Genomic DNA, 17,776 nt, shown 5'->3' with positions numbered 1-17,776 from the left:
CTGTGAGCGGCACTTCGGGAAACCTCAGAAAACAAAGTGCAGAGATCATCCAGAGCAATCCGCCGATCTTCACACATGATTTGCTCAACCTTCACGACTGTCTCGACCAAAATTGATGGTCTCCCGCTCCTTTGTTCGTCGCGAATTTCAGTCCATCCGGCTGCAAACTCTCTATACCACTTATGAACATTTTTTTAACAACCATACACTTTGGTTCAGTATATTTTGCGTTCATAAACCGAATAACTGCACACACTTCGCACTTGGCAGTAACATCCACCGGGAGCTCCATTCTCAAAGGCTGTGAGCGCGGGAAACACTCTTCACAATATTGTGACCAACAGCTACACGGACAGAGTTCTGTATTTATAAAAAAAATAGGAAACCTTATTTTTGGGATTACCCTCGTATGATGTAGAATTGTAGAAAATGAGATCAAACTTGGAAATAAAGCGTTTCTGGACCCATGTCCATATAAAATATTTTCCTCTTCTATGCAGTAAGAAATGTGTCCTGAAAGTTTGGCCGTGCCTTATTGTTACATTCTGTATAGTCAGTCTTACAATTTGCTTTATGTCGCACTAACACAAATAGGTTTAAAGGTGACGATGAGATAGGAAAGTGGGAAGGAAGCGGCCATGGCCTTAATTAAGGTACAGACCCAGCATTTGCCTGGTGTGAAAATGGGAAACCACAGAAAACCACCTTCAGGGCTGCCGACAGCAGGGTTTGAACCCACTATCTTCAGGATGCAAGCTCTCTGCTGCACGCCCCTAACCACATGGCCAACTTGCCTGGTATATAGTCATTACAAGTAATGAACTTCATATAGTCAGTCTTGTTTAACAGTAAAGATCATAATTTAATTACCTTGTAATATAAACTTTCAAGACAGCTTCTGAAACTCTGGGGCATTTGTTACAAATCTACTGCCAGACCCATCTTCAAGGCTAATAACAATCAAATGACCATGATTATATCGACCTCCATCTGTAAAAATAAAATTAAAATTTTGTCTGCACACTTCAAATTTTTGCCTCATAGTCTTTATCTTGGATTAAGTATACAAAAGTCAAAGGTGAATTCAGTTCAAATTTTGTCTGTCTGTTTAGATGTCTGTGTGAACATCATAGGAAAACAGCTCAGTAGAATTTCTTGAAACTCTGTATTTAAGTTCAGGAATATCCATAGACTGTGCTATGTTGTATATTATTTCATTACTGTCCAGTGGCGTGGCAGTAATAAGGAGATCACAATAGGAAATGTGCAATTTCTCTGTTCAGAGGGTCCCGAGTTCGATTCCTGGCGGGTCAGGGATTTTAATCGCCTCTGATTAATTCTTCTGGCCCGGGGACTGGGCGTCTGTGTTCGTCCCAGCACTTTCCTCTTCATATTCACACAACAGACTACACTACCAACCACCACAGAAACACACGATAGTGATTACATCCCTCCACATATTGTTGGCGTCAGAAAGGGCATCCGGACGTAAAACAGGGCCAAATCCACATGTGCGACACAGTTTGCACCCGCAACCCCAAAGATGTGGGGAAAGCAGTAGGAAAAGAAGAAGAAGAAGAATGACATGACGTTATGAGGGGAGTAGTTGAAAAGAGCTGAAAGCTAATACCTGGGAAGTGTAATTGAAGAAAATGGAGGAAACAGGAAACAGGATGGAAATCAATGGCAGAGGTAGGTGTGCAAATGGATTCTTTTAGAGTGTGGGAGTACTGATATGGAACAGGGATGTACCACAGGGATGTAAAGGAATTATCTAAAAGACTTATTTTGTGCCAATTTTGACATATGAATCAGACATTAAAAATTAAATAATTGAAGTTCAACCAATTCAATACATAAAAGAAAGAAATGTAGTAATTACATTCTTATTTAAATGGGACCGGTTTCGACCCTAGTCCAGATCATCGTCAGCCGTAAAAACCTGGACTGGGGTCGAAACCGGTCCCATTTAAATAAGAATGTAATTACTACATTTCTTTCTTTTATGTATTGAATTGGTTGAACTTCAATTATTTAATTTTTAATGTTAATAATTTCAATACGGAACAATAAAATTTTTATCTTTAAATATATGAATCAGAAACGTGGAGAGGGATGAAAGTAGAATACAAGCAGTGGAAATGATGTTTTAAAGGTGTCGAGTGGGTTTAGCAAGAATGGCCAGCGTAAGAAATGAGAGAATTTGGGAGATGGTAAATGAGGTAACCTACAGTAAAAGATAGAAAAATAAAGGATGCAGTGGTATGGACATGTTAAGAGAATGGGAGAAGAGAGGATACCAAGAAGGATGTTAGAAATGGAGTTGAATGGAAGGATATCTACAGGAAGACTGAGGGACAGATGGCTGAAAAGTATAAAGAAGAGCATCGAGGCAAGAGGAGCGAACTGCACGACAGTGACAGCAGAGAAGTGGTGGATGGACAGAAAATGATGGAGAGGCATATATTCCAAGCAGACCCAGCCTGTGGTTGGAAACTGCTCCAGATGATGATGATGTTTTATGTACTTTTACCACATGAATACTAATAACAGAAATATTCACAATTACAGTATTATGGTACATTTTTCACAAACTTTCAAACATCTCTGGAAATGTTTGTTCTATATAAAACCTGTACATAAAAAAAGTTAAGAAAATAACCACATCCAATCATTTATGTCTCATACATTTTTACCACACAGGCTATGATAACAGAGATCTTAAAGAATCAAGATTCTTAGTGCTAAGTTCATCACTGCTGAACATCGATGGTATGGAAATATATTGTTCAGTCGTCGTTAAATGGCAATGATGGTCACTATTGTCATGATTGTTCTTATAAGGCGCAAAATCGTGTATTCATCAGCTCATATTGGTTAGGATGATAATGAAGATGACCATCAAAATGAGAAGGAAAATATGAAGAAGGGTAACAAGGGAAAAAAGATTCATGAAAGAAGGGGAAAATAGAAGACTCCCTTGACCTCAGATGCCCTAACATCACTGAGCAAGAAGAAGAATAAATGCTGTATAATCACCTACAGCATCTTAACCCATAACATTACACTGACTGTTGTTAGCTGATGTGTGCCTGGTCTCTTCTGCTGCCATTCATCTCTGCTGGATGGTATTACTGTCTACAATTGTATAAAAATTAACCTGTCAAAAAGCTATAGAAATAAAATTCATTATGCTATGGAGTACGTCTGGAATCAAATGCACAATATTAAGACCATAATCAAGCCTAATGCCATAGGCAATACTGTTAGATGGTAGTGACTTGTTTTAAGACGAAGTACAACTGGACAACCATCCTCTTTTTACATTAATCAGAAGGAAAAAAGCTCCTTGACTGAATGGTCACTGTAGAGGTCTTCGGTTGAATGGGTCCTGGGTTCAATTTCCAGCTGGGTCGGGGATTTTAATCATGTCTGGTTAATTCTTCGGACTCAGGGACTGTGGTTGTCCCAACACTCTGTTCATCAAACACACACAATAGACCACACAACCAACCACCACAGAGCCCCACAATAGTGAATACATCTCTCTCTACAGAGGGTTGGTGTCAGGAAAGGCATCTGGCCATAAATTAAGGCCAAGTCCACTGTTTGTCCCTGTGAAGTCAGTTGACGAGTTGACAGTGAGATAGCGGCCACAGACTATAAATCCAAGAATAACGGCTAAGATGGTTCGTTGTGCTGACCATGTGTAACCTCATAATCTACAGACCTTAGGGTTGAGCAGTGGTCACATGGTAGACCAAGACCCATCAGGGCTATAGCACCAAGGGGTTTGTTTTGATTTTATGATTTTTATCATTCATTCATCATGATCCTCACTGTTTATGCATCTAAGAGGTACTTTGTGCATGAAGACTTAATGTCTCTAAAGAGTTCATGGTGCAGATGTTATTTGGAGCCGAGCTCCATAATCTAGTTCATGTTGCAAAAAATGAGAGATTATAGGCAGCTAACAGCTTGAGGGAATACATCAAGAGTGGTAACAGAATGTGTACTGTGCTGGTGAAAAGAGGAGAGGTAAATTTTGAGGACAGGTAATGAGATTTCTCAGTTATGGATCTAAAAACCAACCTACATGAAGATTCCTGAGTTCTTCAAATTTCAGGAGGTGAAGTTGCTTGTAACAAGCTGTGACATGCGTGTCATAGTGTAAAGAAAATCATAATCTTATGCAGAAATTCATGGTCTGTTGTATCTTCCTTATTTGTTCATTAGTTACATCAATTATTACAGCACCACAATGACTGCCCTAAATGCAGATCAGGATTGATTGATTGATTGATTGATTGATTGATTGATTGATTGATTGATTGATTGATTGATTGATTGATTGATTGATTGATTGATTGATTGAAGAGTTAACGAACATATAAAGCCTTTCTTTCTAATTTCAAACATCACCAGACTGAGCCAGGATCAAACCTGCCAAGTCAGGGTCAGAAGGCCAGCACCTCAACCATTTCCTGTACAATTGTCACCATAAGACGTATTTGTGTCAGTGCAACGTTAAAACAACTTGTTAAAAAAAAAATCCATGATAGATGTTGATTGATACTGTAGTAATAATAATAATGATGATGATGTGTATGACAACAGGAGAAACCCAACTGCTTGGAGAAACTGTGGTGTACTGATTACTACAAACGGCAAATCCCATTCGAGTAGGATCTGTTGCTGTAGACACATTAAATTGGCCTCTCCAGGTCGCTTACAGCGGATGTGGTTTTGTTACATTCTTTGCGTTGGGATCAGTCGTGCTAGTAAACACGTAGTTGCCTCATCTTGTAATCGCGTCTAATCGCTTCCAGTGGACAAGCAGCCTAATGGGTCAAGCAAGGAATATTTGTTAAGGTTATCCATTGAAAATGAAAGTATACAGACTGGCCGATAGTCTGATAAATGAACAGCTGGGGACTTTTTTTTTTGGTCCCGGACTTACGACAGCATCTTTCCATATCCTTGGATATGTTTGAGAACTGAGGCAGAAATAAAATGGCATGGTACACAATATGTAATAGGCAACTCACAAATCTTTCTCAGTGAAGAAAACTCAGAGGACAAGAATACACACGAAGGATAAATAGAGAAATAGGCAGAGGGGAGAGGGGATTTAAATAAATGATATCCTTTTCAATTATAATCTGTAATTAAAGGTTTATTTTTTCAGGTATTTTCTAATTTTATTTATCCTGAATTTCTGCTGTTACTAAGAAGTTGTCATTTAATATTTGTACTAATGGTGATGGTTATCACGAATTTACATTATATCAACATGATGAGTCTAGAGTATTGCTTGGTTGAAAAATAAATATATCTGTCTACAATCTTAAGGGACAAGGGTTCAGTTTTTTCCATTAATACATATTGATAATGCTGTAATTGGAAATGAATTGATGACAGTTAATGCATTCGCTGAATCTACAGTTACTAGAAATGTAACTTCTGGCCTAATGGTCAGTGTAGGATATGAAAAGTAAAACTCCAAAGCAAGAGACAAAGGTAATAAGATCAGCACTGTGCCTTGACTGGCTGTTCTCTCCCAAAGCACACAACATTTCCATTCACACAGACAGCCAATTAGCAGGTGACAGACTATGAGAATTCTAGTTTTTTAAAAATGAGTCTCGGGTTTCCTTGATTGGTGCTACAATCTGGTGGCAAAAATATAGGTTTAAAATAGTGTAGTCATGTAATAAAGAATATAAGATAGCTATTGCTGCATCTTTCTTTAAGCATTCCTGTACTTAAGAAAATTATGTTGCAAATATAAAGCTTCAGTGTAGCTTGTGGCTGTCAACATGGCACTGGCCAAGCATTGCTAACGGATGTTTGTGATGCAGACTGGTTAATAATGCAAGTGTGTGTCCTCGCTTTTCAGCATTAATACAGAGGGGTCATATTTTTGTAGTTGTCTTCCAAAGATATAGTAATAGTCTCTAGAATTTGTTTTGCAGTAATTTTCTTCTATTGAGTTGATTGGATCTTTCTGTGATTGTCTCTTGATAATATTATTATTATTATTATTATTATTATTATTATTATTATTATTATTATTATTATTATTATTATTATTATTATTATTATTATTATTATTATAATACCGGGTGGTACACCTCCACGCCGCTAATTTAAATGCGCGCCAGTTAAAACTCCTCTGCTGGAGGAAGTCTGAACTTTATTGACGTTATTAATTTTCTACCTTCTCAGAAGATGTCACTACCTGTAAATTTTGGAGTTTTAGAACTGTGTCACTTTTGATGTGTTTTTGTTTCGCTTGAAGTAAGAAGTGTGAACTTTCTCTTCTAGAGGACACTACTGAAGATCTATAATAGTGCAACCTAGTGCGGAGTCAAAGAACTATTTTTTTGGAGAAAATTTAATTTCAAGAGTTTGTTCTTTGTTAAATTTCTTTCTGTCATTGTTTAAGTTGGCAATATTTACCCCTTTCTTCCCCTTGTTATGAATGTATCCAATCCCGAATTTCTTCTATTAATTTCTGACCAATCTGGTGTATCTTCCCCCAACTGGTATCTGTTGCGGGGTCCTACCCAATAAAGAGTTTGTGGGAGGGTGTTTTCTTTCCCCTAACGCCTAGAACCTTCCGCGAGAGGATATAAACTGCTGATTTTCGGGTCTCCGGGCCACTTCTGTTCCATCTTTCAGTGTGTTAAGTACATAGCAGGGGGCGGGAAGCGCCTCTTTCTTCTCCAGCCGTTCAACACAAGGTAATGGCCGATTAATATCTTCTTTCTTTGCTAGCTCAGCAGTTTAACTTTCGGGGCGGGTTCTAAGCGTTCAACCATGTAACCTTTTCCTAAAATGTAACTACTCTTTTCATATATTCTCTTTTAAAACGACATATCGGGATAGAGAGTGCTTAACCCTCTCGAGCTCCCACTCACATCGTCCTGAGGTGAACTTATTTTTCTCAACCAATTCTTCCGTAATGTAATATAAATTGCTATTAAGTCACCTCTGTAGTATGGGATTAGCCCTTGTATTAACGGCCTAGTGCCAAGTAGGTCTTAAGCAAAGTGTATTAGGAGGGCAAGTTCGCCTCCTCTCAAATTGTATTTTAGAGGTCATGTATTAATCTTCTTGTTATTTAACAGACCTCAGTAGGTTGGGTATTTTGCCCCTGTGTATATGTCCTTTGAGGACGGCTTAAAGGTGGAGTTCGGAGTGGCCTATGATAGGCTTGTATTTTAGGAAGTTGCCCTTTTTGAAAATTGTGTTTCTGCCTCAAGGAGGCTTTTGGATGTAATTGGAAGCAGATGTTTCTGGCATGTTTGGGGGGTTTTCGGCCCCTTTGTTGTATGGTGTTCATTGTAAGGTTGGGCTCATTGCTCAAGAATTATGTTTCTGACTTTTGAAGCCCCAAATGGGGTACCTATGTAAATGTATTTGTCAATCGTGTTTCGGCTACTAAGTACCTGTTCTATTTGTTGTTACCTAATTTTGAAAAGAATATATAACCTTGTTAAATTTTAAAATTAATTTCACTTTAGTAGCTTGAGACCCGTTCACCACCCCGCACCTTCTTTCATGCATAACTACCACCAAAACACGGTAACAAGTGGTAGCAGAGCGTGGTTGAATGGGTCTCAATTTAGCCCCTTTTGACGGCTAAATATTGTTTGTTCCGAACTCTAACCATTTTCTCAGTTGCTGGAATTTTTTGACCTTTTCAAAATTGGTCTGTCATCATGCCCGGCCCTCGCGATGTTCTCCTTCTTAACTATTTGCGCAAGGAGGAGTTGATCTATGAATTAACTATCAGAAATGTGCAATCTGGAGGCACGGTTGCAATAGACACTAACAAGCTTAGAGAGTCCCTTGATTTGCCCATTTCCATCCCCAATTTGGGAGAGAAAGAAATTGACGACTCTCTTTCCACGATCACGGAGAATATTACTGGGCTAGCTTCTGTAGTTAGTTTTTTTGATGAAAATGATCCGTCTCCTAATCAAATTAAGCGTGTGCAAGGCAGGCTATATCATTTTTCGAATAGGGTTAACGATCTGTTGTCTCTAAAACTGAATGACGTTCAGAGGAAGGAAGCTAGTACGCTCCTGGAAAATATTTCCGAATTATCTAGTAAGGTCACTCAATTGTTAACTGGGGAAGTTCCTCCCAAATCTGATCAACCCACCATAGTGAATGTAGGTAGCGAGGAAGAACCTGCTAACGGAGAAGTAAATAGGAAAACCATCGCTGCTCAAACTATCTCTGCCCCATTGGACAACGAGTCTGAACGCCGTGCATCGCTGAGTAACATCCGTTCTGAATTAACTTCTTTGCCATTGAAACCTTTACCTACTATGTCACCCGGGTTTAGTAGCTTGCCTCATCCATTGGCAATGTTGCTCAGAGGTATTTCTAAGTTTTCCGTTAATACCACCAGTGACGTAATTTCATTTTTAAGATTTCTAGTGGAATTTCAGGATCATGCCCTTGTTTTTTCTCTTTCTCCATGTCAAATCTTGCAAATTATCTATCCGTATGCTATTGGTATTCTCTCTGACAAAATAGTTAGAGCCATTGCCGAGCAATCTTCTATTGAGGATTTCCATGCCCATTTGCTAGCTAACTTCATCCCGGCTAGGGCCAGGTCCTCCCTTATTCAGAAGTACTATTATCGTGTACAGCGCTTGGATGAAAACTTGGCTGATTTCATACAGGACATTAAGTTTTATACTAGGGTGTTTGCCCTTCATTTTCCTGAAGATCAGATTGTACAGGCTATTGTAGAGGGAATTTCACCTCCCTATAGGTCATATTTGTGTTTCGCGGCGTGCCCGCAAACTTTCTCGGAACTTGAAGCATTGGCCGTCTCAGCGGAAGGAGTTAGATACGCCGATTCTTTGCGTGTCGCGAAAGAACCCCCGCCTTCCATTAGTAATACTCGGCCTCCTCCTCGCCGATCAGTCACCCCCCGTAAATGTTATGCTTGCGGGTCGCCTGACCATCTGCGCAATAAGTGTCCTCTGATCAAGTCTAGTAGGGCAAATAATGGAGCGGGTTCATCACAAGGCTGTTTTAAATGTGGGGCTTTCTCACATATTGCAAAGAATTGTCCCAATTCGAATAGCACCCCCTCCTGCTCAACTTCTGGTGTAACTTCCAACAACAATCAAAAATGACTAGTGGCGCCGGCTGAGTCGACTAATCCATCTTCCCGAGGCTCAGCCCCTGGCAAAAAGGTCGAGAATTCAGGGAACGATAAGTCTTCGAATACATCTCTTGAATGCCCCAAAGAGTGTCTTAGGATTGCGGCGGATACCCCTGCACCTGTTCCTTTTCTTAAGATTGAGTTAAATAACGAGCCTATAACAGCTCTCTTAGATTCAGGCAGTGTTTGTTCGATTATTTCGGCTGAATGGTATTCTAAATTGAAAGCTGTTTGTAAACTACCTGACTACGTCTCATCTCCTATTCAATATGTTTCGGCTAATTCATCTCCATTAGAAATTCTAGGTTCCGTACTGGTCAAAATTCGTATTTTTAAATTTACATGGAAAATTAAATTGTTTGTGGCTAAGCACCTGTCTTGCCCCATCATACTGGGAGCGGACTTTATTTCTCACACTGGTCTTGTGCTCGATCTCCAGTCTAGGTCGTGCACATTCAAATTTGCTTCTAGTTGTAAAATACCACTATTAAAGTGTAATTCTGTGTCATGTTCTTCTATTTCGCCTACCCAGGATGAGATGTTGTTAGACCTTAGACATCTACATGAGGAGCAGGCTGATAGTATTCGCAAACTGTGTCAGTCGTTTCCCGAGGTGTTCTCTGATACTCTTGGTGTTACTGACCTTATTGAATACAAAATTGAGGTCACGGATTCGATTCCTGTCCGTTTTCCACCTTATAGGCTATCTCCACCTAAAATGAAAGCTCTGAAAGAAATTATCGATCAGATGTTGAAGGATGGTATTATTAGGCCCTCTAAGTCGGCGTATTCATCGCCTATTTTTCTAGTCCCGAAACCCCAAGGAGGCTTCAGGCCTGTCATTGATTACAGGGCTCTCAATCGGAAGGTGGTGTTGCAATCTGTGCCCCTTCCTGACCTTCATTCTTGTTTTTCATGGTTTCGTAAGGCCAAGTTCTTCACTATCTTGGACTTGAATCAGGCCTATAATCAAATTCCCCTTGCCGAAGAGTCTAAACACCTTACAGCGTTTGCCACGGACTGGAATTTATACGAATACAACCGTGTGCCTTTCGGGCTCCCCACCGGGGCAGCTGTGCTCACTAGGCTACTAGATAGGGTTTTCTCCGACATCAAATTCGAGTACTTATATCACTATTTAGATGATGTCGTCGTATTTTCAGAGACTTTTGAAGAACATCTTGATCATCTGCGAGAAGTTCTCGATCGCCTTCGTAAGGCTGGGTTAACCGTTAAGTTGTCCAAGGTCGCCTTTGCTAAGCCCTCTATGTCATTCCTAGGGCATATTGTGTCACCCGATGGTGTAGCAGTCGATCATTCTAGAACACAGGCCATCCGTGATTTTAAACCTCCCAAGGACATTAAAGGTATCGCCAGGTTCATTGGTATGGTGAATTTCTTCAGAAAGTTCATTCCTAACTTTGCTAATAGAGCGGCGCCCTTAAACCTTCTTCGTAGGAAAGGCATCAAATTCGAGTGGGGCCCTTCTCAACAAGCCGCTTTTGAAGACCTTAAATTAGCACTTTGTAATGCCCCTGTACTTGCTATGCCTGATTTCTCGAAGAAATTCATCGTCCAAACAGACGCGTCGTCGTCAGCGGTAGCTGCAGTCCTTCTTCAAGAGACTGAACTAGGGAGGCGCCCCATCGCCTATGCGTCTAGGACATTGTCGGCTCAAGAAGCCAAGTATTCCATCTATGAGCTCGAAGGGTTGGCAGTCTTATTTGCCTTAGAAAAGTTCCGTCTCTATCTGGAACATGTCAAATTCGACCTGGAAACAGATAATCAAGCCCTAAGCTGGGTCTTAGGTAGGCCGCGTCGTACTGGTCGTATAGCCCGCTGGGCTATTCGTATTTCCGCCTTCCAGTTTGATGTTAGACATATCAGAGGTACTGAAAATGTTGTTGCTGATGGACTCAGCCGTATGTTTCATAACGACGTCGAGACCCACGAACCGGTCGACAGTTCATCACCTTCCGAGTCCATACTATCTGGTGTTAATGCCATCTTAACAGATGCTCCCATGCTTTTTAGGGATATTGAGAAATACCAACGTGAAGATCCGACGCTGGCTCCGATAATGGAAACCCTTTCTTCTGGGGAACATGTTGTCCCTTATGTTCTGAGGAATGGTGTTTTATGTTGCCCTTCGAGGCATGACAAGATGATGAAAGTTGTCATTCCAGCCGTTCTGGTACCTATGATCTTCAAGTATTATCATGAGACCCCACTAGGAGGGCATCTGGGTATCTTTAAAACTCGTGAAAAGATTCGTGAAATGTTCATCTGGAAAGGTATGGACGGCGAAATTCGTGAACTTGTAAAAGCTTGTAAAACTTGTTTGCTCAGTAAACCCACCATGTCCACCAAGGTTGGCCTTTTGTCTTCGCATCAAGCGTCGCGCCCCATGGAACGTCTGTATATCGATTATGTAGGACCTTTCCCCCAGTCAAAGGGTAATGCTAACAAGTTCATCTTTGTGTGCGTAGATGGTTTTACCAGATTTTCTTGGTTATTTCCGACTAAGCTGGCTACCGCTCAGTCTACCATTACCTGCTTAAATTCTATTTTTGCTTCTTTTGGTCCGTGTCAATATATTGTATCTGATAATGCTAAGGCTTTTACATCTAATTTATTTCGTAAATTCTGTTTTGACTTATCAATCTCTCATGTAACTACTTCTGCTTATTACCCTCAACCATCTCTGGCTGAACGGGTTAACCGTAATCTCAGGTCCGCACTGATTGCCTATCATCATGAAGATCATTCCAGGTGGGACACGTCCCTGCATTGGATAGCTTTTGCTTTGAATTCGGCGGTTCATGAATCTCACAAGTGTACTCCAGCTTCTTTGATGTTTAAGTTTGTTCCCAACACGCCGCTCTCTAACCTCTGGTCTCTGAGTGACATTCTACCCGAGACAATAGATCCGGATAACATTAAAGATCTTTGGAAGAAGGCTAAAGCAAATCTTAAAGTATCTCATGAAAAGGTTAGGGAAAGGTATGATCGTGGACGGAGACCCACCCCTTTAAAGGTAGGTGACCAAGTAATGGTCAAAAATTTTGTTCCCGCGGGCAAGCTTGCCCCCAGATTCCATGGGCCATATGTTATTCTCGATTTCCTCACCCCGGTTACGTTGTTATTAAGCAATCCAGCCACCGAGAGGATATTTAGGGTTCACCTGTCACAGGTGAAACCAGTGTAAATTTTGTGTCAACTTGCTTCATATAATTTGAAAGGAATATGAAGGTTATATTTTTTTTCTGAGTTCAACTTTTAAGGCTTTCTGCCCCTTCTATAATATTTTGTCTTATATGTAAGCCTCTTGTAAAACCTTCCCCGATCCGTTAAACTGCCATTCTGTCCTTGCCTCGGCCATTACCACGCTCCCGTCTCCTGCTCCACCGTACACAGTGGCTTAACTTATGCCATGGATATTTGCACGCCGCTGGCCCCTCAACCTCTCCACAAGCCTGTACCCTCAAAGAAGATGATAGTCCAACACAATTCTGCCGCCAAGCTTTAATGTTTCAGTGCCCCCGCAGCCGCGCGACGCCGTGCAGCTACTGGAGCAGAGGACGGGCCCCCTCGGCCCCAGCGAGGACGACGTGTGCACGGCGAGCTGGAGCTCTCCTCCCGGCCAAGGCTGATGTGCGGCGCACGACCTGCTACTTGCCCGCGGCCTGTATATGTTCACCGCGGGCGCGGCGTGCTTCAACACCTCTGCTCCCCTCATAGTGCGGGCGAGCGGTATCTCAGGGTACTTGAGGGGTCCGAGCGGCCTCCTTTGGACGCAAGCTGCAACGGCCGGTCTGGCCATCCAACTTAGCCTACATCAACTACATGGACAGTCGCTATAAGAGATGACTACACTTGGGAATTCAACAACAAATTTGGTGGACATTGCAAAATTTTTCATCACCTTTTAAAAGATTATCTTCAGAAATTCGCCTTCTACAAACATAAAAACCTTACGTTACCAATTACAACAAAAATTTTGGAACTGAATTAAGAAATTTCTCAAATACTTCTGCAATTTATTTTAATATCAACATCAAAACTTGGACCTTATTTTCAAACAAAAGTTTATGTTCTTCTGTGTTACCCCTTGGAGGAACTTTTGGGGCGGGAGGTCTGTACCGGGTGGTACACCTCCACGCCGCTAATTTAAATGCGCGCCAGTTAAAACTCCTCTGCTGGAGGAAGTCTGAACTTTATTGACGTTATTAATTTTCTACCTTCTCAGAAGATGTCACTACCTGTAAATTTTGGAGTTTTAGAACTGTGTCACTTTTGATGTGTTTTTGTTTCGCTTGAAGTAAGAAGTGTGAACTTTCTCTTCTAGAGGACACTACTGAAGATCTATAATAGTGCAACCTAGTGCGGAGTCAAAGAACTATTTTTTTGGAGAAAATTTAATTTCAAGAGTTTGTTCTTTGTTAAATTTCTTTCTGTCATTGTTTAAGTTGGCAATATTTACCCCTTTCTTCCCCTTGTTATGAATGTATCCAATCCCGAATTTCTTCTATTAATTTCTGACCAATCTGGTGTATCTTCCCCCAACTGGTATCTGTTGCGGGGTCCTACCCAATAAAGAGTTTGTGGGAGGGTGTTTTCTTTCCCCTAACGCCTAGAACCTTCCGCGAGAGGATATAAACTGCTGATTTTCGGGTCTCCGGGCCACTTCTGTTCCATCTTTCAGTGTGTTAAGTACATAGCAGGGGGCGGGAAGCGCCTCTTTCTTCTCCAGCCGTTCAACACAAGGTAATGGCCGATTAATATCTTCTTTCTTTGCTAGCTCAGCAGTTTAACTTTCGGGGCGGGTTCTAAGCGTTCAACCATGTAACCTTTTCCTAAAATGTAACTACTCTTTTCATATATTCTCTTTTAAAACGACATATCGGGATAGAGAGTGCTTAACTCTCTCGAGCTCCCACTCACATCGTCCTGAGGTGAACTTATTTTTCTCAACCAATTCTTCCGTAATGTAATATAAATTGCTATTAAGTCACCTCTGTAGTATGGGATTAGCCCTTGTATTAACGGCCTAGTGCCAAGTAGGTCTTAAGCAAAGTGTATTAGGAGGGCAAGTTCGCCTCCTCTCAAATTGTATTTTAGAGGTCATGTATTAATCTTCTTGTTATTTAACAGACCTCAGTAGGTTGGGTATTTTGCCCCTGTGTATATGTCCTTTGAGGACGGCTTAAAGGTGGAGTTCGGAGTGGCCTATGATAGGCTTGTATTTTAGGAAGTTGCCCTTTTTGAAAATTGTGTTTCTGCCTCAAGGAGGCTTTTGGATGTAATTGGAAGCAGATGTTTCTGGCATGTTTGGGGGGTTTTCGGCCCCTTTGTTGTATGGTGTTCATTGTAAGGTTGGGCTCATTGCTCAAGAATTATGTTTCTGACTTTTGAAGCCCCAAATGGGGTACCTATGTAAATGTATTTGTCAATCGTGTTTCGGCTACTAAGTACCTGTTCTATTTGTTGTTACCTAATTTTGAAAAGAATATATAACCTTGTTAAATTTTAAAATTAATTTCACTTTAGTAGCTTGAGACCCGTTCACCACCCCGCACCTTTTTTCATGCATAACTACCACCAAAACACGGTAACAATTATTATTATTATTATTGCATTGAGGTTATGAATAGTAGAAGCCTTTACATTCTACTACTAAGTGGACTCCTTGGCCTGTAGCAGAGATGGCAATAGAACATTTAAAACACTAATATTTTATTAAAATTTGTCAAATTCTCATTGTAAATTATCTTAAAAATATACATAGTATTTGCAGCTTTTATTTAATAAAAATGATATATTATGCTTTAGGTTAAGGAATGATTATAGAAAAATGATGTACACATATTATTTTTCCAGAACCTACAGAAGTCACTTCCTGTCCTACTTGTGAAGAAACAACCTCCAGTAGCTTTGCTGCACTTTACTGTAACTCTACAGCAGTTTATAAATTGGCTGTAAGGAAAGGAAATCATGCCAGATTACTTTTAGATATGTCACCAAGACGACTACCTAAGAGAATACGAAAACTTGTTTCTTTGAGACTGAATAATAACTGCAAATGTAAACTATTAGAAAAAGGTTGGTAATATTTTCCATTCATACACACTAGGCATGAAAGAACACAGTTGTTAATGAAATTCTTGATGATCTTTGTTCTTTGATTCTTTAATCCTATGTTATCACTCTTTTCTTACATATATTTAGCTGTAATAATAATATAATTATATATTAAATTTGAAATTTCATTTTTATTACAGTAGGGGATCACATTGTCGTGCTGGACTCTAAAGATAGGAGCTTACAAGGATATGGACAAAATATTCCACAGTTGCCACTGGACAGCTCAGTCCATATATATAAAGTTGCAGTGCATCATGGTCAACCTGAGAATATCAAACAAGCCCGAAGCTATTGCTAGCTTCTAATGAGCTCTTAGTGAAATAAGAAACAGAACATTTTATAGTGTGTACATATATTGATAATGAATGACATACACGTCTTTCAACTAAAGAAGTGAAGTTGTGTGAATTTTCTAAGTTTATTATAGAGTATTTTATAGTAACATAAAAACTAGCTTTAATCAGAAGTGTAATAAATAATGAAATTCATAATGACAAAGTCGGGAAAGTGAACCTTTCCTTTTATTCTCTACTATTTAACTGAACTGAACTGCAGGAGACTACAAATAAGAAAAATAAAGAAACACAGATCTCTCTAGGGACCTGTTTCATAAAACTTGGCTATACAGTTAAAGACAGTTTAAAATAAAAAGTGAGATAAAATTGCCATATATCTTTAAGGTTGGTAGTTACAGACATAATGTACAAATTTTATGATCAGATTTCTGCAGTACACAAAAACTAACCATATACATTACCGGTATTCTATAATTTTATACTTGTTTTTCCATCTTAGTCTGTTTACGCTTTGCCCTTGGATTAGGCAAAGGATCCATTCTCCCATCATCTTCAACTGTGTCTTAAAGCAATTACTTTCTATATTAGATATAACTGAGAAAGACCTATTGCTCATATCATTTCACTACTTGTCTCTTTAGTCCATTGACAGTAGCATCATCTTCACCTCTTCTTCCTCGCTTTGTCATTGATGACATCTTGGTTATGATATGAAGTTGCTGCTGCAGATTCTCCTGGGTTAGCAGAACACAGTGGAATTTTGTTGTTGGCAACTGCTTGCGTTTCTACATTAGTGGGGCCAAACAATTGTTGTTGCCTCATTTGTTGGGCCCAGCTGTTCTTAGACCTTTGTATTCTTTGTACCCTGGGTGGGTAGCTGAAGGTCAAGGGTTTGTTTGGTTTCATAGTTTCATTCCTGTTTTTTTACCTTCTCGAATCACGTTACGTGTGCATGCTAAACCTTCTCCACGACTGTTTCCTCTGTGTATAACATGCTTCTGATAAACTCATTTTGACTGTGATCCTTCCATGAAACTCCTGTTGACATTCTAAGCATCTTCACCTTTGAGGCATTTAGTCAACGTTTGTGATGTTCATAGAATGTGAATATGAAGCACAAGTCAGTGCAGGCCTGACCACCATCATGTAGAGATTCCCTTTAAATGACAATAATTTCATGGACAGACAAAGATGGAGAGGGCTCGTACACCACACCCGGGCAACTGGAGATGGTCAATGATGATGATCTTCATGGCCAGTACTTAAACACACTGAGGTATCTTGGTCAGTATATTTATACATTTTATGTCCTGGAGTCACAGGAGGTCTAGAAAAAATTTGGTGCTTTTGAAGTTTGAATGAATTATGATGCTGTCACCATAGTAATAAATACTTCAATCATTTCAAGAGAGCCAAAATTCTACGTAAAACTTACTCTGTTTTCAGCTTCCACTTTCAGTTCTTTAGCAAGCTTTGTATTTTTGACAGTTCGTTCACATCATAGTGGTTATGAAACTTTTTTTTTTTTCGAGTGTCAAGTAGTAATATTTTATTAGGCATTTACATGAAACAAGAAACCACAAGAGTTGACAAAGTTATAAACCCAAATGCTCCACTTTAAAAATGTGTCAAGTTTTATTAAATAGGACCCAAAACTGTAAGGTGTATCTATTTTTGAGATGCAGTTTTCAGTCATATTTTTTATAAATAAAAGTTATTATTATGAATTATAATAAATATTCTTAAAATTAGTAATTTAAAGTTTGCATAAACAGACTGAATTTGGCTTATGAACTATGCCTCTATGAGTGATAAATAATTTAAAATTCTATGCCAATCCTAATGATACTGTAATATAAAAATAAGAAAAAATAATTTGCTTTTTTTTAATTACCAAATTTGTACACATCCAGATGTCACTGTCATTATGCCCCACAAGAAAGTATGATGATGTTGGTAAAAAGAATATACAATCACCAAGCCACACCCAAATCCATTATTATTATTGTATGAATAAAAGACTCCTTGTATGAATTCAGGCCTCCTCAACAGAGATGCACCTAATGGCAGTTCAAAATGTATCTACAAATGAGGACATCAGTGGCTTATTCAATAAGGTTTCCACTCTACTCACATGTATACA

At 39.6% G+C, this 17,776-nt stretch overlaps 1 protein-coding gene across 1 annotated transcript in view; it reads left to right on the top strand.

Annotated features, from left to right (window-relative positions):
• Positions 1-17,343, top strand: part of LOC136871665 (alpha-2-macroglobulin-like protein 1) — a 261,707-nt gene extending 244,364 nt beyond the window's left edge. Inside the window, exons 28-29 of the mRNA XM_067145159.2 lie at positions 15,074-15,295; positions 15,475-17,343. Coding sequence (XP_067001260.2) covers positions 15,074-15,295; positions 15,475-15,635 — 383 coding nt within the window. The 3' untranslated portion in view covers positions 15,636-17,343. The remainder of the gene's footprint in view (positions 1-15,073; positions 15,296-15,474) is intronic.
• The last annotated feature ends 433 nt before the right edge of the window (positions 17,344-17,776 follow it).

Source organism: Anabrus simplex, chromosome 4 (genome assembly GCF_040414725.1).
Source record: "Anabrus simplex isolate iqAnaSimp1 chromosome 4, ASM4041472v1, whole genome shotgun sequence".
Taxonomy (NCBI): Eukaryota; Metazoa; Arthropoda; class Insecta; order Orthoptera; family Tettigoniidae; genus Anabrus; species Anabrus simplex.
Note: the sequence above shows the minus strand (reverse complement) of the source record. Positions and strands in the feature narration are given on the sequence as shown.